We start from the raw sequence: 24,335 nt of genomic DNA, 5'->3' as shown, positions 1-24,335 counted from the left end.
TCCGTTCTGTGCCGTGCTGGGCCGTGTCATGCCATGCTTGTGCTTGCACTGACTCTGACTTCACTGCTTACCCATCACTTTCTCATCCTGTCAGTTCTGTCTTAAAGCCTGTGACAGAGATAGATGCTCATAATGGTAGCCGTAGTGTATCTGATTTTATCAAAGTAACGATTTTATTCAACAACAGCATAATTAGACAATTTTATTGTTATTCTTATTCTTATATATGCCAGATATAGACTTCCTCCCGTCCCACTAATCAGACATGATAGGTTCTATGGTATACTATCCATTCAAAAAGAGTTAACCTGTTGAATATGTTTTGAGTTCTTAGGTATTTTACGATCTCCTAAGAAGTGCAAACTAATATAGAATTTGTGCTCATAAAAACTTTCAGCAAAAAAAGTTTTCCTTAATATTAATAATAATAATAATAATAATAATAATAATAATAAAAGTATTCTGTGTATTTATGACTGACTTCATAAGCATAACCGTAGAAAGCTTAAACGGGAGCTATTCTGAAAATTTGACATAATGAATCAAATGTACTTTTGATTACTAGTTTGTTATGTCTGCCTTCACCATCTGCATTCATTGTTAACTATGCATTTATGTGCATCCACGAAACATCAAAGCAAATCATTTCCATTAACAGATTAACAGACTGATTTGGTCATGAGACCAAAAAAAGAACAAAATCATCATATGCAACATACAATTAATCATTAGATGTGATGTTTTGTAATTACAGAGGTGGATATATCAGTATCCAGGTCTCATGGCCCAAACACTGGCGCACCATTTACTCATATTATTCTGTCTGTGTTTATGCTTACTGTGTGTTTATACTCACTCTGTGTTTATGCTCTTCAGCAGACAACTAACTCACCATATAAGGGGTTGGGCGATATGATCAACATAATCATATCATGAAACTATTAAAAAAGAAATTAATTAGTACATACTGAACACTAAAAAGTTAATAAGGGGAAACTTTTTAATTTTATTAATTTAAAAGATTTCATGTAAACTAAAAGCATCAAATCCACTGTGAATAAGCACAAGGGATGTTCAAATCAAACTAGGACTTTTCTTGTAAATTAGGGCATAAAACCGATTGACATTGACAGAAGACTTCAAGCGCAGTACACAATATAAGACTCCTAGCCGCAGTGGTGCAAACATTTTAAAGAAGGCTGCACTTCCGTGAATGACGGCATTGCAGTCGTTTCTATACATATGTGGGCATATTAAAGGAGTTCCTGGGAGGCCAGTGTTTTAGACATGAAGCAGGCAGTCCGATCATGAAAACTTTAACAAGGAAAACTTTATCCTTTGATCGTATCCACGTATCCAAGCACTAGTGAAATGCTTGGTTAAATGTATTAGTGTAGCAGGGGATTATTTAGAGAAATAAAGGTTGTTTTAACTCTTAAACATGTGTTCTATCAATTTGTGCAATCAAACCAGTTCTGGTTTGACTTAAACACCCCTCATCAGAGTTATTTTAATACACACAATATCTTATTAAAATATATTATGATGTAATTAATTTCAGTATTGATATTACATTATATAATTGCACAGTCTGGTTGTTAAGCTTTTACTACTTTTATCTAGTGGACCAACTAAATTGTTTCTGATCTGTCCACCCCTGAATTAATTTCTACATTAACATTTAACAATTTTCAGATTGCTGCTTCTTTTAACAGGGTGATGCTCTGTACCTGATTAACCTGAAACCTGTACATTTCCCTGTGTATACTGTAGATCAAATTTTTACTTTTTCTGTTTGTTGGTTTGTTTGCAGGTAAAATCCTCAAAGGTGCCTATTCAGGGTCTTCTGATAGGGATGGCCTGAACGCTGCGATCGCCATGGAAACCTCCAATCCAAAATTCGCCAAGAAGCGCGCCAGGGAGTGCCTTCACTAAACGGCGTCTTAAAACCAGCCGGGACAACCTTCACCTGTCCAACCCCCTGCCTTATCCTCTTACATCATCTTTCCTCAGATTTACCTCTTATCCCTTCTTTTCCTGCCCTGATCTTTTGCCTTACCGTGATTTAAAAAATAAAGACTCGTCAGACACACATTTGCCTTGAAAAGGGATATCGTGCGTGTCCTGGCTGCTATAGGATGGTTAAAAGTTAAGGAGTGTATTTGGATATTAGAGGTGAAATGTTAAAAAAATTCAATATACACATAGAACGGGCAAGTTCAGATCGTTCACAGATCGTTCACAGATCGTGTAGGACAGATTAGACTTTACACTAGGTGGGGAGGTGGATACGGTGTGTGTATATATATATATATATATATATATATATACAAATTGCAGCTAAACATACTGCCAGTAAATCCCATTGAGAAACTCAGGGGTTATAGGCAAAGAAATACTACAAAAGCTTTCTGTAAAGCTACATTTTACAGACGAGACAGATCGTCAGGATCGTCATCCGCTGAACTAACCGGTGCCTACAGTACATTAAAGGCTCGTGCAGCCATCACTGAAAATGTGCCACGCCTACTCACAGTAAGCTCCGACTCATGAAGAGCACCGAGCAAGAAAACACTTTTATCAGGTTTAGTTCTGAAACGCTATTGTCTGTCGGAGCCGTCGCTGATCGCCGCTTTAATCCGAGCTCAAACGAGCATGTGCAATGCAACTTGTGCCAGCTTCCACTGACACTGGAACTACGTGTTTTGTAACAATGAAAGACCGTCAGTGCAATATTATGACTTGTATTCTTACTAGTATTATTCTGTAACACTACTGATATTGTTCTTGGACAGTATTTGCATGCGGGGCTGGGGGGGGGGGGGACTAACTAAAAAGATCACCTTGGTGTTGTGCTGTAAGGTGAGGTTCACCAATACTTGCCAAAGTTTGAACTCCTAGTTTCCCTTTTCAAAAGTATTACCTTGTCCATGCCATTCGCCAAGAAGTTCATCAGATTCTTATTCATTTATTATTACTTATGATTTAAGTGCCATTTTAACATCTTAAATAAAAGTGACATTGTTTCAGACATTATTGAGAATGATTAATATTGCTTGATTATGTTAGATTCTCTTTAAATAAACTCATTTACCAAGTGAGTATGTAAATTAGGACCAAACCATGTTTCTACCATTCTCACAGCAAGGACACATCACATCAAATTAAGCATAAAAAAAATAAAAAAGAAAGAGATTCACACCTTGGTTTGTGCACTTGATACGCAGTAACAAACTTTGGCAAGGGATCTGGTGTGTCCAGAATGATGCTACTGATGCCACAAATAAATATAACTAGCCAATCACAGTTTGAGGTGTTCCTTAGCTGCTTGAGCTTGCTTTATTTTATTTTTTTCCTCTTTTCAGTGCTGTATATAATTAGCTCTTTACTATAATGTCATTGTGTGGTTCTCTTCACTAATTTTTCCTCTATATGCAATGGTTCAGTATCTGGGTAGCTGTGCAATACTTTGAATCGCAGTGTTAATCCTGTACTCGGAGCACAATTCGCTTATTCTAGGCTCCCGAGTTGGCGGTAAAGTTCTAGTGTTAAGAGGTATGCTAGCTCTCACAAAGCCACAGGTTTTAATGGCTGTTCTTATAAACCTCAAGATGTTGCTTTGCTTGCCTTTAAGGCAAAAAGCCATTATAGTTCAGTCTCAGCTGCAAAACAAAAAAACTTTTAGCTACTGCTTGTTGTTAGGTGTAGATATTAAAATATTTGAAGCAACAAGCCTGGCTGTGTTTGCTCTCAGCATTTTTCTCAGCAAGAATTAAAAGGAAACAGTTTTAAAAGTAGAGTATGGTGGAGTTTCTCCATTTAATCAGGTAAGATATGACTCGACTAGGAGATGGCTTTTGGGTTAAATTGCTATAATGAGGTTTGGAAGAATACCAAAGTAAAGCCATTTTTAAACGTGAATTTGTTGTTGAACTGATACAGTTGTTAAGTTGCTGATACAGATGCTGGAACCAGCCATGAGAAACTGAAAAATTGTATTATGTGTATATAATGAATGAAGGCTGATTTGTTGCCACGGAAACTGTTGTGTTTGTGTAATGCAATAAAAGGTCATGGATGCACCAGAGTCCTTGTCTGTGCTTTTTTCTTTATAATTTTGTTATATTTTCAGTCAAAGAACACCTCGTCCCATTTTCAGCATTCTGATTGGCTACAAAAATACAATTTCACAAAGGGAAGGTATGTGTGAGAGGACTGAGGTCAGTGGCTCATTTGCTTTTAAAACTGCAGAACCCGTAACAGAAACAGAAGGAATTTTAGGCCCACCAGAATAGTACAAAATGTTCAAGTCAAACCAGGGCTTTGCCTTAATTTCTATATAATCCTCTTATTCACTAATGCACTGATTACAGTGTTTACTAGTGCTTGGATACCATCCAGGTTGAAAAGTTTTCTCAGTAAACCATTATTGAACTCCAAGCCGAGTTCCTGTAATTTGAAAGTGGTGTTTGTGAATGACTGTGCTTTACAGTTCCAACACACAGATGCATCTGTAATTAAATTAAATTGATTAAATTTCAAGTGCTTGTGACTTGAACACCAATCATAATTCAAGTGGCACATTATCATTTGAATACATTTAAGATGTTATGTTAACATATTAGTTGCGTTAGAAGTGCGATACGGCACCTTTAAACAAACTGCAGTTTGAGGACATTATTGAACAGAAACTAAAAGATTGTTCCAATTTAGATTTTTATTTAAACATAAATGACAACAAACTTAAAAACAGCATGGTTTAACAAACTATTTTACACTTGCTTCACAAACAAGGATTCCAAGCTAATTTCAAGTGTTTAAATTATATTTTCAAAACAGCACACCTTACAAACTATCAGAACTTTTTTTTCCCCCCATTTTGTAATCCACTGTCTATACACACTACAGCATTCCACTGCATCTTTGAAGGGAATAAGTTAAACAGTATTTCAATACACTCCAAACAAAGTCATATAAAAACCGTTGAAAAACAAACCTTTGACCTTTACTGAAAAACCACAAAGAAGACCTCGGGATCACATGGATCATCTCGCTACAAATACATTAATCCAGCATTTGTAATACGTACAATGGCAAGAATTACTAATACAATCCATGCTGATACATAAAAATATTTCACTCGGCTAACGTTTTGAAAAGCGTGTTGTGCGTGTTCAGCTGGAGCCTACAGTACGGGATTTGTCAACTGCATAGCTAAACTGAAAAAAGCTTTCCGTCTGAACCCGTCACAGTGAATACATGGTTAAAGTGCTTACGCAGTCGCAGTAAAAGGCAACAGCATGCATGTGCTCACCACACACACAAAATCATTCCAGCCTTCCTTATTAAAATTCATATAATATCAGTGACTGTCAATGTTCCTGATTCAACCTGTTCTGTCTCGATCCTCTGACTTAATATAAGTACATCCCCACAGCCCTTTTTTATATCCTGCAAGCAGACACTTAGCCATGCGATTATCACGAGTTAAATAAATAAAATACTAGAAACTGTAAAACAACACAATGTTCATTCATAAATCAACATCGGTTAACGTAATGCCAATTTAAAAACATATCCAAATCCACTTTGGGTCTCTTTAAAACATCAAAACCTATTTTACCACCTGCCTCAGCTTTGGGGAGCTGAAAAATATATATATATTTTAAAAAGCTCATGATTACAATCACTAGATCTGAAGTACAGTTCAGTAGTCCTGATCATATAATGCTGGACAGACATACACCCACACACGTGCGAGAGTGAGACAGTGGCCATCTGGACCACTACAAACTGGGGGTATAGTACAAGATCAGCCAGATTGAGCAGAGACGTCACCTCTCAAATGGGTTTATACAGCAGAGAGGTGACGTACTTCTTCTTATACCTGTGAGTTGCACTGAGGACCATTACACCATCCTAGAGAAAGACAGACAGATGCAAAAAGACAACAACGAAAGGAAAACATGAGACGGCAAAATTTTTCTTTTTAAATCTATACACTTGCATTTACCCACTATGTTAATATTATGTGATCATATCTGTGATCAGTATGGTTCCATCTGTGTATTTCAGCATGCATGTGAACCTCAGATTAATTGCAAAGTTTAAACATTACCATGCACAACACAATTTTACTCCTCTGTATGGTGTTGTATTTAAGCCCATTACTGAGTGTAAAAGCTCGTACGCACGAATTAACTTGCATAGCTTGCCAGATCACAGCAACACCACCCCTCTGTTCGGTGCTGAAAAACCCCGCCCACTCTAATAAAATATCAGACCAAATAACATCTGTACTAAAAATTGCATTGTATCCCAATAATAAATTCTTCATTAAAATTAGCCAAATTTGTATGATCAAGATAATAATATAAATAAATAAATAATAAAAATATTCCAACTATTATTATTATTATTACATTCGAGACTATTTAGCGCAGGGCACAAGTATGTACACATTCGATGACACAATATAGGAAATCTGGAAACATCAACTAGCATGTCTTCGGACTGTGGGAGGAAACTGGAGATCCCAGAGAAAATGCACAATGCTTGCGGAGAACATGCAAACTCCACTCACACAGACCCAAAGGTGGGACACAAACCCTCACCCTGGAGGCCACAGTGCTAACCACCAGGCCACCATTGTATATATAATGTACGATGTAAAAAGAAATCTGACTTAATCTAGCACATCCTTCTAAATAGCATTTAAATTGAATTCCAGTGTACACATCAATTCTACGTCCTCAGTACAGAAAAACTCTAAACACAATCCAGGAAAGTGTTTTGACTACCCTACCTTTATTGAGAGTGCATAAAGATGGTTAAGCATGACGTGGTTGGGTTCAGGCAGCAGAGCAGGATCACACTATCACACAAGAAAGATCAGCTTCAATATGACAAAAAAAATAAAAAATTGACTATTGCTGTATTAGAATTCCTCTTAACTCACTGAAACGTTTGTGTCTTTATTAAGGATGACTTGAAGGAGATGAGGAGGAAGGATGGGCGGGGCCTTGAAGCGCTCCTCTGGGCGGAACATGTACATTTCTTGTCCGTAAGGACCAGGAGGTGAGCTGGACAGATCTAAAGAAGAAGTTCGGATAGAGCTTGCTTATGAATAAGTTTGCAACTGCTATTTTAACATGATGAAACTGTTGTCCCTACAATCTTTTAAGCGGTTTCATGGTGAAAGATGAAGTAATGCAATGTGTATCACTGACATCTGTTTTAGACAGTTTTTTTAAATGTGTGGTAAAAAAAATCATCCTATTCAGCTCCTGAGACTCAGACTCTACTGCAGTGTACATTGCAATTTCGCTTCACTGGTTGTCCTTATTGGCACCTGATAACTATTAACTTAATCATTTTCTTTAAACAGGAGGAAATTTGGCCATAAAAGACATCTAAATGGTCCTCATTTGAGAATCGTGCAAGGGTATACAGTGGTGGCCATAAGTATTCAGACAAAAGTGAAATTCAATGTTTAAGTAAAAATTGTTAAAATAATGAAAACCAAGATAACAAGAATAATTTATTTAATGCAATGAAACAAACAATGCTAAACAACAATCAATATTTATAAAGAAGGCCTTTATTCTCACTGGATTCGACTGGGCATAGATTCAAAAAGATGTTCGCAGTCCTCTGGTGTCACTTGCTCAATCCACGCCCGCTTGATTGCTTCCTGAAGATCATGTACACAAGACGGTTTCTTGACTACTACTGCCTTCTTCAATATTATCCAACAGTTTTCGATTAGGTTCAGGTCTGGAGATGACCCAGGCCTTGGCTCCAAAAGCTGAATATTCACATGGTTACTTGTTTTTTAGTGAATTACCATGACTCTTCAGCCAAACAGGCTAGAAATAATAAGTGACATCACCTGTTTTGTGCACAGGGAGAACTATAATACACTGCATGTGTTGTCCTAATACTTTTGGCCACCACTATATAGACAGACAATGTAAGATGAGGTAATGTGTTCATATGAGGACTTTCAAGAGGTACAAAAATGATTTATTTATTTGTTTGTTTGTTTATTTAATTAGCTGAATGTGCTTTAAAGCATACAATGTTCTATTATGCAAATCTTCAACTACATCAGTTCATCATATGAGTACTGGTGGTGACAGTTTTTTTACCAGACGTGTCGGAGCACTCGAGCGAGTCCACTTGCAGCGCGTCAAACACCTCAAAGTCAGATTTCTTCACCTCAATCAGGTTGTTAATGGTTCCCATCTGACTGGTTACAACCGGCTATGGAAAAGGAGACCACCAGACTGTTTGTTCCACAATCAAAACTTTAACTGTAAGGAATTCTGTATGCAATATATTGTTTGTGGGAAATCTGAAAGAAATTACAAATAAGTACTGCAGTGTTGTATAATGATCCGCTTATGGATAATGCATTACCTTTGAAGGGTCATGAAGCCACTGGCCGTCAACAAAGAACTTGTACTGATGCTCCCCTTCAGGCAAGTCCAGGATTGCAACAAAGTCATTATGGCTTTTGTGTGGAGAAAAAAAGATTAATAAGTGACAGGGTGGTATAGTGTTATGTCGGACATTACGAGTAACTGCGCTGCATTTCCCTATAACAGCACATCCTAAGATCCCAACATCCCAAGCACATCCCAAAAATGCGTTACCTTTTATTAAGTGGGATCTTAGTGTTCCAGTTGTCGAAGGAGCCAGAGATGTAGACGTCTTTGCCTCCTCCTGCCCAGCGGATTACAGTCGGACGCTCCTGTGTAACCGTCTTCACCAAATCATTCAAATCGGGAGGCAAATCCTTCTCCGCCGGGGCCTGTGGGGGAACAGATAGAACTTATTGTAGCTCTGTATGGACTTCACACAAGACAGTGATCAACAACATGAGAATAACATGATCTGTAGATTCCCTGGACGGGAATTGAGAATAACATGATCTGTAGATTCCCTGGACGGGAATTGAGAATAACATGATCTGTAGATTCCCTGGACGGGAATTGAACCCGGACCCTGGAGGTGCAAGGCGACAGTGCTAACCACTACACCATGTCCCGCCCTAGTTAAAACACACCTAGATTTAATATTAAAACCCTGCTAAAGGTCTGGCTCATGTACGGTGCCAAATTTTTTTTGTAGTACTCTAATAAGGACTGCATTCCTATACCTTGGCTTCAGGGCCGTGTGTGTTAAAGATGTTAGGATCATCTGTGCTGTCCACCATCTTGCTGGGTTCAAGGTCTTTATGGGCCCCACCATCTGCACGATGGGCTTTCGCTCCATGGCGATCTGAGGCTACACGGTCACTGGTATTGCCCATATTTTAACACAGAGGGATGCCTCCTCCTGCACAGAATAATAAAGTTTTTCAAAAAACAAAATAAAACATCCAGCATGAAAAGTATGTTTTTTTCCTGTGCATGAGTATGCTTTTCCTGTGTATTTAAGTATGCTCCAGAAGGGCAAAGCATCTCTCACATTAAGTCAAATAGTGCATTCTATACTGATGAACAAGGAATGTTTAGTTAAAAGCCTTCACAGAAAAACAACAAATGATACATGTCAATATTTCCATTTCCTGTTCCAAAAATTAACTGTTTTTTCAAAGTCAAATTTTAACCTTTGCCCCTTGTTACAAGATCTGGTGTTTTTCCGGCATTAGATCCACAATTTTGTTCTGCAGGCATGAGTCTGATAACAAAGACCATACTGGAGATTAACCTCAAATGCCTCCAAAGACTTAAAAGCGCATGTTAAGCAATTGTAAGCATACAGGTGCACGCAGTTTCTAACGCAGGTACGTGGGGTATCCTTTTCCTCATTGCTTGGGGTAGTAGCATGGATCTATGCGCAGCTTGCTTTTGGTCTGCTCACACATGGTAATCATGGGTATAAGATAGTGATGGCTAGGCCAAATTTATAAAACTCCACCATTTGTTGTTGTGACTGACTTCATGGTATTCATGTAACTGCAAAAGGTCAAGACATTCTAAAGTCATTCAACAGGATGACTACAAGGGGTTAGTACAGGTATGAGTCAACATAGATTGCTTGGCATTTACCTCAGATGCCCTCTATCTATATCTATACACAGGGGTTGGACAATGAAACTGAAACACTGGCCAATTTGGTGTTGGCGGTTTCATGGCTAAATTTGTCCAACCTGGTGTCCAATCTTCATTGGTTGTAGGTAGAGTAAGTAAGAGCAGAGTGTGAAGGTTTAATTGGCAGAGTAATAAACAGTTTTGCTTAAAATATTGCAATGCACACAACATTTTTGTGATGTACTGAAATATAATTACAAGCACTTTATATGTTTCAAAGGCTTTTATCGACAATTACATGACATTTATGCAAAGAGTCAGTATTTGCAGTGTTGGCCCTTCTTTTTCAGGACCTCTGCAATTCGATTGGGCATGCTCTCAATCAACTTCTGGGCCAAATCCTGACTGATAGCAACCCATTCTTTCATAATCACTTCTTGGAGTTTGTCAGAATTAGTGGGTTTTTGTTTGTCCACCCGCCTCTTGAGGATTGACCACAAGTTCTTAATGGGATTAAGATCTGGGGAGTTTCCAGAGCATATACGCAAAATTTTAATGTTTTTGTCCCCGAGCCACTTTTGCCTTATGGCACGGTGCTCCATCGTGCTGGAAAATGCATTGTTCTTCCCCAAACTGTTGTTGGATTGTTGGAAGAAGTTGCTGTTGGAACCTTTATTAACCTTTATAACCTTTATTTATGGCTGTGTTTTTGGGCAAAATTGTGAGTGAGCCCACTCCCTTGGATGAGAAGCAACCCCACACATGAATGGTCTCAGGATGCTTTACTGTTGGCATGACACAGGACTGATGGTAGCGCTCACCTTTTCTTCTCCGGACAAGCCTTTTTCCAGATGCCCCAAAAAAGAGGCTTCATCTGAGAATATGACTTTGCCCCAGTCCTCAGCAGTCCATTCACCATACTTTCTGCAGGAGATTAATCTGTCCCTGATTTAAAAAAAAGTGGCTTCTTTGCTGCCCTTCTTGACACCAGGCCATTTTCCAAAAGTCTTCGCAACACTGTGCATGCAGATGCGCTCACATCTGCCTGCTGCCATTCCTGAGCAAGCTCTGCACTGGTGGCACTCCGATCCCGCAGGTGAATCCTCTTTAGGAGACGATCCTGGCGCTTGCTGGACTTTCTTGGACGCCCTGAAGCCTTCTTAAGAAGAATTGAACCTCTTTCCTTGAAGTTCTTGATGATCCTATAAATTGTTGATTTGGGTGCAATCCTAGAAGCCACACCATCCTTGCAAGTGAAGCCATTTTTATGCAATGCAATGATGGCTGCACGCGTTTCTTTGCAGGTCACCATGGTTAACAATGAAAGAACAATGATTTCAAGCATCACCCTACTTTTAACATGTCAAGTCTGCCATTCTAACCCAATCAGCCTGATGATTTCCAGCCTTGTGCTCGTCAACATTCTCACCTGAGTTAACAAGACGATTACTAAAATGATCTCGGCAGGTCCTTTAATGACAGCAATAAAATGCAGTAGAAAGGTTTTTTTGGGATTAAGTTAATTTTCATGGCAAAGAAGGACATGCAGTTCATCTGATCACTCTTCATAACATTCTGGAGTATATGCATTATTATATATATAATTATTATAATATATTTTTATTATAAAAACTTAAGCAGCAACTTTTTCAATTTCCAATATTTATGTAATTCTCAAAACTTTTGGCCACGACTGTGTATATATATATATATATATATATATATATATATATATATATATACACACACACATATCTATCTATCTATCTATCTATCTATATATATATATATATATATACACATACACACATATATATACATATCTGTCATCTATCTATCTCTCTCCCTCTCTCTCTCATATATATATATATATATATATATATATATATATATATATATATAGAACTCCAATCAAAAGCATAGAGTGCTGCTAAGAGACCATGTAAAGAAGATGAAGTGTGTAAAAGTGTGACAAGATCAGAAAAGAAAGCATTTAAAGTTTTTTTTAAGGGCTGGTCTTAAAAATCGGCCTTAAGAGGTCGGAAAGAGATTGAGATCTACAGTTGGCAGTAATGTAACCTAATAAGGAAAAAGAAAGAAGAGGGATTAAGACCAGGAGACTGCAGTGATGCAACTTATTGGATACAAACACAAAGAAGAAGGAGATCGGCCAAAATATTGAAGCAATGTGAGGAGTGGCAGCACACACTCCATTCACCTTAATTAAAAAAAATTTGTATAGCACTTTTAACTATTGAAACTGTCACAAAGCAGCTCTACACAATCAAAAGAATTATTTAAGTTTGTATGAAATGAGAATGTGTATGAATCAACATGATAAGACTGCAGGTAAGATTCCCTCTAGTAAAGTATAAAATTCAAAAACAGCCTACTGTATTGGTGTCAATAATGTAAAAGATAGCTCTAAAACAAAATTTTGTTTGGATTTCCGAAGCAATTCATCCAATCTGTTGTGATGCAGAAGCGATGCTATTTTTTTTTTCATTACCATGTGACTGACACCTTTAGCTAAAGTAAGTTACAAGTGATACAGGACACAACTATGCAGACTTTGCTGCAGGGGCAGGTTCGAGATGCTGGGATTTGAACTCATAATCTCTCTGACACACCATTAGTTCACTTAGTAAAGCCTGGTGAACTACCATAATCTACTGTACCACCTGAAATACTGCAATCCCAGAGCTAGCACACACTCTCAGAATCATGACAGTGCAGTCTTTACCAAAAGCTGTGTCAATGTTGATCTATAAACATTCATGACCTTCCTGAGTTGAAGGTCAGGGAACAGTTGGGCTTAGCTTTGAGGTGAGGATGAATTAAACCTCATTCAGCAGTTTTAATATAAGCGTGTGTGGGTTCATTAGTCCAACATATTATATATATATATATATATATATAGAGAGAGAGAGAGAGAGACTGTGGTGTTGTTAATCAGACAGAAAAACAACAGGCTTAGCGTTACACACTTTGCTAACCCACTTACTAAAGCCATGACTAAGCCGAACACTGAGACTGTATCTGAGCTCCACTTCTACCACAAACACACCAAACCTATCACACTATCACACCTCACAAGAACAATATTTCCTCTAACCAGGCAGGAAATCCAACACCACCACGAGCCGAGGCTAGCATGAAGCATTTTAGCAAACACGCTAGCTAACAACAGAGCTTGCATTCTTACTGTCTGCTTGTATATAGCATGTGTTAATGTTTCAGGTAAGGTGTTTACCTTATTTGTTAGAAATGCATTATAACGCATACCGCATTCTCTCACCTGAAACAACCAAAGCGGAATTTATGTCTCGACTTTCTGCTCCAACTTTCACAACATACTTGGCTGTCACTCGATAACTACGGCGAGCCCGATGGCCAAAATAAAAACCGCACAGGAACGCGTTTTTTTCCTCCCTCTGGCATTTTCTTGTTGCATTGAATGTTTTATATATGGGTGTAATTCTTATATAAAACATTTAATTAAAAAACTAAATAGAGAGCAGGAAGGACAAACATATATAAAACACCCGCACATACAAAACATAATAATAATAATAGTAATAATAATAATAAATTAAAAGAAAAAAGCTAAAGTAACGGCCGACATAAGGAAAAAACAAATAAAACTTATAAAACTTATTTTATAATTTTTATTAGTAAATAAGGAAAACAAAACATTTGCACTCTTTTTTTATTATCATGATGTATATATTTATATGTATATTACTATTATTCTTATTATTCTTATTTGTTTTATTTGTAGTAGTACATACAGCGTAAAACACATCCACTCACAGAAAAGAAGAAGAAGAAGAAGAAGCTGTGTTAAATCCGAAGGCACTGTTAAATCCATCATACAAAAATGGAAAGAGTATGGCACAACCACAAAACTACCAAGACTTGGTGGTCCAGCTAAACTGAGAGGCCGGGGAGGCAGCCGAGAGGCCCATGGTAACTCTGGAGGTTCTGCAGAGATCAACAGCTCAGGTGAGAGAATCTGTCCACAGGATAACTATTAGTTGTCTTCTTCATCTTTCGGCTGTTCCCTTTACAGCAACAAATAATCTGCCTCTGTCTAACCCTATCCTTTGCATTCCCTTCTCTCACACCAACTCACTACATCCATAAATCTCCTTTCTGGTCTTCCTTTAGACCTCCTGCCTGGCAGTTCCAACCTCAGCATCCTTCTACCGATATTTATTCACCATCTCTTCTCTCAACATGTCCAAACCACCTCAATCTGACCTCTTTGACTTTATCTCCAAACCATCTAAAATGGGTTGCACCTCGGATGAGCCCATTGTTGATCCTATCTATCCTTGTCACTCCCAAAGAGAACCTCAACATCTTCATCTCTGCTACCTCCAACTGCTTTCTGTCTTTTCTTCAGTGCCACCATCTCTTAGCCATAGAGCATCACTGGTCTCACCTTTTCTGTCTTGTACACCTTTCCTTTAACTCTCACCAATACTTTAATTACATAATAAACTCGAGGCTGGTCGAGACACACACCAAAAGACTTGCAGCTGTAAATGTAGAGGAAGGTGGTAAAGTATTGACGTCAGATATTTATTAAATAACGTGGAAAAAAAACTTTCACATAAAATCCTAATTAACTACATTTACACTTGTGGTAGTAATGTGACAAATTGTGGAGAAGTTCAAGGCGCTATGTGTGTGTTATTGTATTTGTGCACCTGTGTGTTTATTTCTGGCTTTTACCACAACCAAGGTTTTTGTTACTCAATACAGTAAGGAGTCTGTCATTTTACTCATCTGAGTTACAGACATGATTTTATTTATGAAATGTGCACCTAATAATGTGGTTCCATTCAGCAATTTTCATGCATACCTTATTTCTTCATACCTGACCACATATATAACTGTATTACCTGTATAACTACTTTACTGTATTACATCTAAAACTGCTTTGAGATGCAAAAATGATTATGGTAACCAATCTCTCTTTTTGCTCCACACGTTTCATCCACATGCTATTATAACTGGGAAAAAGGAATAAACGATTACTCTGTCACCAAGTTGCCACCCGTGTGGGAAAGAGGTAAAAATGTCATGGTTTTGGACAATCATGCAGACGGTGAACTTATTTCCCTATAACGTCTGTATCCCTCGCAACACTATCCAGGAGCCACTGCAAATAAGGCAGTTTAAAAAGAGTGCAGCTGCAACAGTAATAATAATGACAGCAGTCAGAAGATCTGCATTCCCAATACTGTAAAAAAGTATAATGAAGACAAAACATTTTAGGTTGTTATTTATGAACTTTATTTTTCAGACCGTTAACATATAATACACTATTAAAATATATTCTGGAATTGACTGCGGATGAGAACACCGTCGTTTTTGTTGTTGGTGTTTCTGCTGGTCCCCACTAGGGGTCGCCACAGCGGACCATCTGATCCGCACAGGCTTGGGAGAGGTTTTACGCCGGATGCCATTTCGGATGCAACATTGCCATTTTATCTGGGCTTGGGACCGGCATTGCATCCAGTGGCTGGGATTGGAGCATTGACTGGGAATTGAACCCGTGCCTTCCACATGGCAGGCAAGAAACCTACCAATAGTGTGCGCATTCTTAAATGAACACAACAAACTGTTGGTAAATGATACAAGGGTGTCCAATTCTAGCAGAGACTAATCAAACATGGGATGAAATCTCTCATTAGTGAAGGCATAAAAAGCGATTGACATTTACAGTTTTACCTTTAAACCATTGACATTAGAAGATAAATATAAAATTGACCCTCAGCCCCTCATCTCCTGTAGCGATAGCGCTTGAAATGAAACCACAGCTGGAAGATGCCGTTGGCGAACTGGCAGCGGAAGCCATGGCGATGCGAGTACTCCCATTCACGGTTGACGATCTTAAAGGCGATGTCCTCGTAGGGCGGCCCGGCATGAAAACGCAGGATCCCAAAGTCCTTGTTGTCCAGACTGGGCTCGAGGAAGTACTGCGGTGTGGAGCGCTTGTCGATCAGGTCGGGGTAGAAGATATTGAACTTGTAACCCTGGACGATTTTGGGTGGCGGGTTGTCGAAGTCATAGTGAGTCTGATTGTACTTGTTCCACTCGAAGCCTGTGTGCACACGGTTGAAGAAGCGAGGCTTGCGTGGACGGTACTTGTCGGCCCACATGTACATTTTCCCGGTCAGCGGCATCTCGACGCTGAACTGTGCCTCATCACCCCCCATGCCTTCTTTCGCACGACGCACAAACGCGTCCTCTGCGCTCTCGCTGGCGTCACCTAAAGGACAAGAAAAAAAAAAAATCATGCGATTATATTACACACTTAAAATACATCATTCATCAGATTCCAGGTGGCAAATCTAAATTTCATTTTTACTCCTAACCAATCCCTATCGGTTATGATTCAGACAGTGTGGTGCATGGAGGACATGACATGACTGAGCACTTCCTCATTACTGCATGCTAGATTCAGTTCCAAGCGCAGAGGTTCCATGTACACACCTGTGACCTGCATCTGTCTGCGAGCGAGTTGCAGGCGTTGAAGGTCTTCCTCTACGTCCATGACGTGCGCATCGAGCGGGAGCTCGGAGGACTGCAGGAGCACTGGACTGTAACGGCCCGAGTCGTACTCGGCCTGGCTCTGCTGTATCAGATCCTCCTCTGTCAGCACGGCCTCCACTTCTTCACTTTTCTCTCCCTCCTTGTCTCCCTCTCCTTCTCCCTCCTTCTCGCCAGATGCTCTGGAGCTCGGCCCTGGCTTTTCGTCATCCTTCTCTTTTCTCGCCTCTGCTGGCTCGGCAGCATTCTGTGAGGGGGATGATCTAGAAGGCTCCTCCTCATTTGTACTACAAAAAGAAAATGTGAGAAAAGGTAATAAAAATAAGAAATGTAACAAAACTGTTTCAAATAAATAAAAAACAAAACAAAACAGAAGAATAAGTATAGCAAGACTGAAGAATAAGCATAACAAGTAATATGAACATTCAAGTGAGGAACTTTCAAAGATATAAACATGCGGTTATGCATATTTAATCGTGGAAGTTATATCACATGTCCGGTATGGCTGTAATTGGCGTAATGGGGGCGATCTGTAGCGGGTGGGCATTTTAGGGCATAACACCTGGAAGCGAACGTAAAAGCAGCTCCAAGCAATAACGGTGATGACAAAAGTGAAAATAAATCAGAGAATGAAGCGAGGTAAAAAGATGGCAGACATTACTCGTTTTTTTAACATGAATCATACAACCATCGGCAAAGTTCTAAAGAATAAGGAGATGATCAAGGAACATGAGAGTTTTATACTGTGTATAGTCATTTGTGTATTATAGTATTCCTAGTACCTAGACAGTGTTTCTTGGACTTACAAACAAATTGGACTTATGAACGTGCTTTCGGAACTCGTTCGTATGTTACTAGATACTTACTGTATCCAATATTAGTAATAAAAGTACGCAAATAAATATTTAAATTAATTATACTGTATGTGTGCGAATTAAATCACAGATAAATAAATATATACATTAACATAAATAATGCCTAAACAAAATAAAAATATATACTTGTTACTAAGTACTTACACACACTACATGTTTATAACTGTGCTATTAATTAAAACTTGCTTCAGTAAAGAATATTACTGCATTGCATGAAATTAAAATTATTAGCAGCAGAGAGTCTACAACTGTAACTCACACTGGATTATCAGGTTCTTCCTCTTTGATGATGGGAAAGAGCGGCTCACTTTCCACCCCCTGCTCCTGCTTCAGCTTATAGAGCTTCTGTCTGAGGACATCCTGATGCCGCTCCCTCAGTCTGCACAGCACACACACAAAAGAAATAAACATGTGCAGTGTAAAAATTAGTAGGGAATGATTCATAAACATCTTGTGTAATATAATAGTAGAAGACACCTACCTTGCTCTTGCCATGTAGACGCGCACCTGCTGCAGCAAGCTCTCCCAGTAGCCGATGTCCAAGTTTGAGCCGCCGGCCTGGATCTTACTCTCTATGTTCATGTTCAATGCCTGCAGCTGTCTGTACGTTTTACCTTTAAACACAGACTGCACATCTGTACTCACTGAAGTGTTGATGCCCTCACGACGGTCACCTGGTCATCAACAGAGACAGCTCAATCACACAAGCTACTGAAAAATGCAGTTCTTTACACTGCCTTCCATTTCACTGTATAATTTCCAATGAGTGAAATTTTGTTTGGACTTTCTTGACGTAGACATTATTAAAGATTAAATACAGTTGTTCTAAGTATAATTATATTTCTGTTGCTTATATAACTTTGACAAATTGTATAAAATGTGAGTAAGTTGTGCTTTACCTGGTCCTTTCCCTGAAGCTTCCAGTTTACGCAGTTTGTTGATCTCGTCCTCCGTTATAATTGTCATGTCCCTCCAAAAATCTACATTCTTTCCCTGCTCCAACTCCATATACACCTATGATTTACACAGGAAAAAAAAGCTGAAAACAACAACAACAACAACAAAAAAACAGTCCTGTGCAAAGAATTCCATCTCCTATATATAAATATATATATATATATATATATATATATATATATATATATATATATATATATATATATATATATATAGTTGGTTTCCAAATAGTCAGACATATATTAATGTAGTCTTGAGGAATAAGTTCTCCAAGCTGACTTTTTTGGGCAATGAATGCTAACTGGTTGGAAATGAGGTTGCTGCTGAGGTTATTAGTAGGCTAAAGATGGGAGGGCTGCTGAATTAAAGAGACATTGAGTGCACACACCTTGATATCCTCCAGCAGGTCGTCCATGTCTGTGACAGTGAGGCCGTTCAGGAAAGTGTACGGTTCGTGCATCTCTACAGACAAGTCATCATCCTCAGCGCTGATGTATTTGGCCAGCAGGTCGATGGGCTTGGCTCGGCCGTCTCGGATGCGGATCTTAGACCTGCGCAAGAAAAGCAGCAAATTACAATCGATGATTACCCTGAAAGTGCTGACTGGCATACTATACTATACATTTATTACCTCAACTCCAGCCACAGTATTGGATTGTGCCATGCTGTTTCGGCATGTTGTCGCTCTTGTTTGCACATACACGTTATGTTGTATTATTGTATAATACTTCGTTTTTTTGTAAATGTATAGTGTTAATCGGTTTGGTCCCAGCTAATTAGGTGTCTTAGTTATTTAGTAAGTTTTTGTTAATTTATGTTGTTGGTATGTAGCACATTGTTCCAGGAGGAATGCTGTTTCATTTCACTGTATACTGATCTGTAAAAAGATCAATAAAAGCCTACTTGACTTTAGTATTACATTATGATTATTTATCCTTTGGAGGTCAGGTGTCTCTGAAAAGGTGAAGCAAACTGTTTGTCCATAGAATGGATGAGGCTTTTATTTTTTAAGTAGAGTCACAAATTCTTAACCGAATTTTTCTTAACCGATAGTTGAATGTGTTAATCAATAATCAATTAATCATTAATAGCCGTGATTCGGGTTAAGTAAACAGTTCTAGTAGTACAATCCAGCAGCCAGGCGACGTTTTTTTTTTTTTTAGAACTGCTCGCTCACGCACCGTTGGGGGTGGCGTAACACACTCGGAGGACAGCGCTAGTTGCTCCTTCCACTTGCGTGAGCTCACAGACGCCCCTGATTCGCTGTAGAGCCATTATTAATGTGGGATCACCAAGTACCTCTCATCCTTCCCCTCTGAGAGAGCTCGGCCAATCAGGTTTCTCTAGACCTCCGGCTGCGAGAGGTACTACATGTCTAACATTTTGCCAAGTTAAACAGGATTAGACTTTATCAATAAACTTAATTTTACTCTTACAGAAAGTGAAAAAAAACAAAAAAAACATCAGGGAGCTCAAATCATCCAGGCTGATTATTTCATTTGTAGTTTTACTGAAGAATATACTGTGCTGTGTGCTTCTCGTACCTGAGCTTGGCCTGATGCAAATGAAAGTTGTCTTCTTGCTCTGCCCAGGTTTTAAAATGCTCAGCCTCCTTCTCTCTCTGCAGCATCTCCAACTCCTGCTCACGCATGGCCTTCTCCCGTTCACGCTCCAGACGCAACTGCTTCACCTACAAACACATTCCCATGCCAACATTATGAACATTTTCTCTCTCTCATTTTTCAGGTGCAGCACAGACTTCAGAAATTCACATTCTTGCATTTACCTTCTGCAGCTCCCTCCGATTCTCCTCCTGGATGAGCTTGTTCCGTTCCTTCAGGTCCTTTTCACCCAAGTGCCCTATTCCCTTCAGCTCAAGAGCCTAAGAAAGAAATGCACACCAACATGCGGAGGGACAGGCTTAAAACTGTAATGAGTACTCAACGAAGATTGATTTGTGTTCGAATACATGTTCATTTCTATAGTATTTTTAAGAAAGTCTCCACAACATTAACATTTAACATTAAATATGACTATAATTGTTACTTCTTAATAGTGGAGCTTCAGTATGAGTTTTAGAACTGATTATCTGGGTGGGATTTCGGCATTTGGTTACTGTGTGATCCGTTGCACCATTGTTATTGCTTTTCCTTTAAAAACATATACACATTGACTACTAAATCCATTTTTTTATTTATTTCTATTTAACGTTTGCATTTAATACAATGAAAATTTTACCGTTCCTCTGTATTGTGATAATATCAAACTGGGTGGACCCTGATGATTCCTGATGTTTATAAGATCCTCTTACCTTCTGCCATTTGAAGGTGCCCAGCAGGTTATTGTCTCCAAACGGGTTGTCTGCGTTCGTGTACCCCATGTACTCTTCGCTCCAGCCCATTTTCTCGCGCTTCTTCCTCTCTTTGGCCTCTTTCTTAGCCAGTCGACGAGCTCTCTTCTCTTCTGGCGTCTCCAAAGCCTTCATCATCTCCTTCTGCTTCTTACGCTCGTCTTTGACTGACTGTGCGGCTTGTTTATCATTTTTGTCACCCTGCTCAGAAGCAGAAGACGCAGAGGACACGGACGAACCCGAGCATGACCTCGTCCTCTGCCGTCTCTCCTTGCTGCCATCTCGATCATTCCTCCTCCTGTTCCTCTCTCTTTCCTTGCTCCTACTTTCCCTCCCTCTGCTTCTCCTCCTCTCTTGGTCTCGATCTCGCCGTCCCTCTCTGCTGGAGCTCCTGCTCCTACGCTCAGCGCTTCTCCGTCTCCTCCTGCCTCTGTCACTGCTGGAACGAGATGGACATGTTTGTGGACACATGAGTACTGTGCATCCCTGGTGAGTTTTAACAAAAGTCCATTGTTTGTGTAATGTGTCCATTAAGGGGCAGAAAATATGAACGTGAATGAAGGTATAAAATAATAAAAAAATAATTGAAACTGCATATTAGAGGATAATATATTATTGAGGTTCACATTCAGGGTTCATTCAGGCTGCAATTCTATTATTTCTTTCTCAAATAGTACACACAATAAAGGTTTCATCTGGACAGCTAATGTACCACTTATCGAATAAGATAATAGTATGATCTCATGCATATCTAATATACATACGTCTGACAATCACCAAAAACAGGAATCCTTCTCTTCAATGTAAGAAGTAAATAGACACCAATTGTTTTATGATCAAGTGTTCGCACCAAAAGTTGTGGCCAATATGACTACCATTTGTTTCCTTCTTTTCAGATCGGAATATACCAAGCACTAGGCATGTTTTTAGCTTTTAACAAGGATGAATTGTTGGTTAATCTGAGGCTGTACCCTCACAGAAACAAATGCCTAGAAATCTTGAAATACCCATTTCGACCGGAACTACAAAAAGGAAAAAACATCAACATTGAAGTCATGACCTGGTCGAACTGAGCCTTCTGAAAGACTTTCCTTGATGTTTAATGATCTACTGAAAGCAACACTTATCATCCTACACTTAGGCGAGTGGTTAGCACAGGAAAGTTTTTACACCACGCATTAAGAGCTAAACATCATTTGCTAAACTATGATGTTTGTCTACTTAAATGTTTTTCTTGCCAGGATTTGGTTACATTTCTTTAAAATCCTTTACCGTATAATTAAACGGAAAAACAAGTAGAACATAGAAATAACGGAGTTTAAAACTCTTTTCTGGTATTTGTTGAACTTTCTACACAAACGCACACGCGCACACACACACACACAGGTTTGACCCTTCACATAACTGATCAAATATGATATTTTAGCACGAATTAATATCTTTATAAAGACAAAATATTATATTACTTTTATAATGAGCCCTAGTCAGATAATAGCCACAGAGAGCATTAATAAAAAAACTTATTTTCGTCATGCAATAAAAATTGTTTACGCTAAGGGAACATTGTAAATAAACACAGAACTAACTGTTTTCACATATTGATATATTAACTATGACAAGACTTGAAATAAAAATTACATAAACATTTCTTAAAATCTGTAAAATAAACTATAGAAAAAATCCTGTAAAAGAAAATGATTGCATAAACACAAACTGATTCAAATCACATAATATGCCAATAGTTCATTAATGTTTAAGAAGCCTGTCACGTAATTAAGGCTCATTATAGTAAAAATACTGTGTATGATCATAAAAAAGCCAAACTGGGGGGAGGGAGGGAAACCCGTGTTGGAAGGGTGTTGGGGGGGGGGGATTAGGGTTAGCGCATTTTAACCCCGGTACCACCAGGACCCAAAATGAAGGATAGATACAATTGTATCATTAAAACGCTGACTCTTATCACATACTTGTCTCTGTCTCTTGATTCTCCGCGCGAACGGTTTCTCTCCCGGCTGCCGCTGTCGGAGTCGCTCGAGCGGGCAGCAGATCTGTGTCTCCGCTCCCTGGAACCACCGCTGCTTCTCGACCCGCTGCTCTCTGACCGAGCTCTTCTTCTAGAACTTTCTACATACCGGGTTCTTTCTTTCGTTTTATTCTCTGGAGATCGTGATCTATCATCTCTACTCTTATTTCTTTCCCTAGACCTGGACCGCCGATGCTTCTTCGTCTTCATGTCTGTTCGCGTTTACGTTGGGGTCCTTGTAGTACAGAGTCGCGTAAATAGCCAGTCAGGGTTTTTAAAAACGAACTCTACTATAGTTTAAAATCAAAATAGGCTGTTAATTTTTTATATATATATATTTTGCTATTGTTATTCAATAAAAAAATATTTCTGCTTGAGAACTACCACCGCGTTTTTAATTTCTGGATCTATTTGAGCGGGCGAAAATTGGGACACTACATTATGGGGGCCTTTTAAATCAGGAACAAGTGGTCGCGTTATGACGTAATCTCTGCGTCAATTTATTGTGACTTTGCGACTATCAGATGTTATAAATGATTTTTTTTTTTTTTAATGTATAACTTTATTTGGAGACACAAAACGCATTATAAATAAAAAACGGATAATATTAAATCATGTTAAGAAGGTGGTTTAAATGTAATTGAATTTGAATGAATGCATATTTTGTCAAATCTTAAGTGTTTTTAAACGTTTTTAGGTAATATTTAGAGCTTCTGGTATGAAATGCCTTTTGCTTTAGGAGCGTTCCGATCGGCCTGAAGTACCCTGCGAAGTATGCATCACAGTGTGTTGAGCCATTTTAAGTGTGATTCCAAACCGCAGGGAACGAGAACGTTCAGTTTAAAAGGAACCGCAAACGATGTAGGGAACGAGTGAACATCAGGTCTTCACTTCACCGGAAAAAGGAATCCAAAAAAGTTCTTTATTGTTATTAATGCAAGATCTTCAGGTATAAAGATGTAATGAGATGTTCCCTCTCATATTCCAAAATTAATTCCAAAAAGATTTGCAACTGTATTGGGAGGAAAAATAATAAAAAAAATATAACATCCCAGGGGGAAAAAATGGGAAAAACATTGTACATTGCACCAGAAGTAGAAACTAAATGACGCAAAGCGTTATCTCTTTCTGAAACTTAAACCTAACCTTGCTCTCCATTGAAAATTGGTGTCCTATAATTCTTAATAATGATTAGAAAATTTTGGCCTTGCTGTTTGCTAAATAAGTAAAATCTACATTTAATTATAAATAAAATAGTCTGGATTTATGAAGAATTGATATATAGTTAATAATATTAGGCTTGATTTAGATATCTTGAATTATTGTGACCCATATATACTGTAAATATTGGGAGGTGTGGTTATTTTAGGAGGATTATACATCCTTTACAGTGGATGTCTATGCCTTGTTCATGACTACAGGCTTTAAAATCTGTTATACAAAACCCCTGTACAAAAATTTCTCCTTAATGTCAGTGTTTCTGTCGGTGTCATCCTACTGTACTCAAACATGTTTACAGTCGAAAT

The 24,335-nt window shown here is 38.6% G+C and overlaps 3 protein-coding genes across 12 annotated transcripts in view; 1 reads left to right on the top strand and 2 right to left on the bottom strand.

Annotated features, from left to right (window-relative positions):
- LOC128512845 (myomegalin-like) overlaps positions 1–4,087 on the top strand; it is a 64,392-nt gene extending 60,305 nt beyond the window's left edge. For all 9 annotated transcript variants that reach the window (XM_053486299.1, XM_053486300.1, XM_053486293.1 and 6 more), the window contains one exon: positions 1,814–4,087. In XM_053486299.1, the coding sequence (XP_053342274.1) occupies positions 1,814–1,935 (122 nt within the window). In that variant the 3' untranslated portion in view covers positions 1,936–4,087. The remainder of the gene's footprint in view (positions 1–1,813) is intronic.
- A 610-nt stretch (positions 4,088–4,697) lies between these two features.
- prkab2 (protein kinase, AMP-activated, beta 2 non-catalytic subunit) lies at positions 4,698–13,425 on the bottom strand. Its single transcript, XM_053487222.1, has 8 exons — positions 13,339–13,425; positions 9,164–9,342; positions 8,658–8,815; positions 8,422–8,515; positions 8,151–8,265; positions 6,959–7,092; positions 6,806–6,874; positions 4,698–5,919 (listed from the first exon to the last, which is right to left on the bottom strand). Exons 2-8 carry the CDS (start codon positions 9,314–9,316, stop codon positions 5,842–5,844), a joined length of 801 nt encoding a protein of 266 aa, XP_053343197.1. The 5' UTR covers positions 9,317–9,342; positions 13,339–13,425; the 3' UTR covers positions 4,698–5,841.
- A 1,903-nt stretch (positions 13,426–15,328) lies between these two features.
- Positions 15,329–23,059, bottom strand: cactin. Of its 2 annotated transcripts, none has more exons than XM_053487141.1 (10): positions 22,754–23,059; positions 20,748–21,225; positions 20,223–20,318; positions 19,981–20,126; positions 18,825–18,987; positions 18,379–18,493; positions 17,961–18,153; positions 17,739–17,858; positions 16,548–16,891; positions 15,329–16,323 (listed from the first exon to the last, which is right to left on the bottom strand). In XM_053487141.1, the coding sequence occupies exons 1-10, from the start codon at positions 23,017–23,019 to the stop codon at positions 15,833–15,835; spliced, it is 2,412 nt and encodes an 803-aa protein (XP_053343116.1). In that variant the 5' UTR covers positions 23,020–23,059; the 3' UTR covers positions 15,329–15,832. The 2 variants fall into 2 exon arrangements, with proteins under 2 accessions (XP_053343116.1, XP_053343117.1); XM_053487142.1 differs by having other exon boundaries at positions 20,748–21,222.
- Between the last annotated feature and the right edge of the window lie 1,276 nt (positions 23,060–24,335).

This window comes from Clarias gariepinus, chromosome 25 (genome assembly GCF_024256425.1).
Source record: "Clarias gariepinus isolate MV-2021 ecotype Netherlands chromosome 25, CGAR_prim_01v2, whole genome shotgun sequence".
Classification (NCBI taxonomy): domain Eukaryota; kingdom Metazoa; phylum Chordata; class Actinopteri; order Siluriformes; family Clariidae; genus Clarias; species Clarias gariepinus.
The sequence above is the reverse complement of the archived record's forward strand: the minus strand, read 5'-3'. Positions and strand labels throughout refer to the sequence as shown.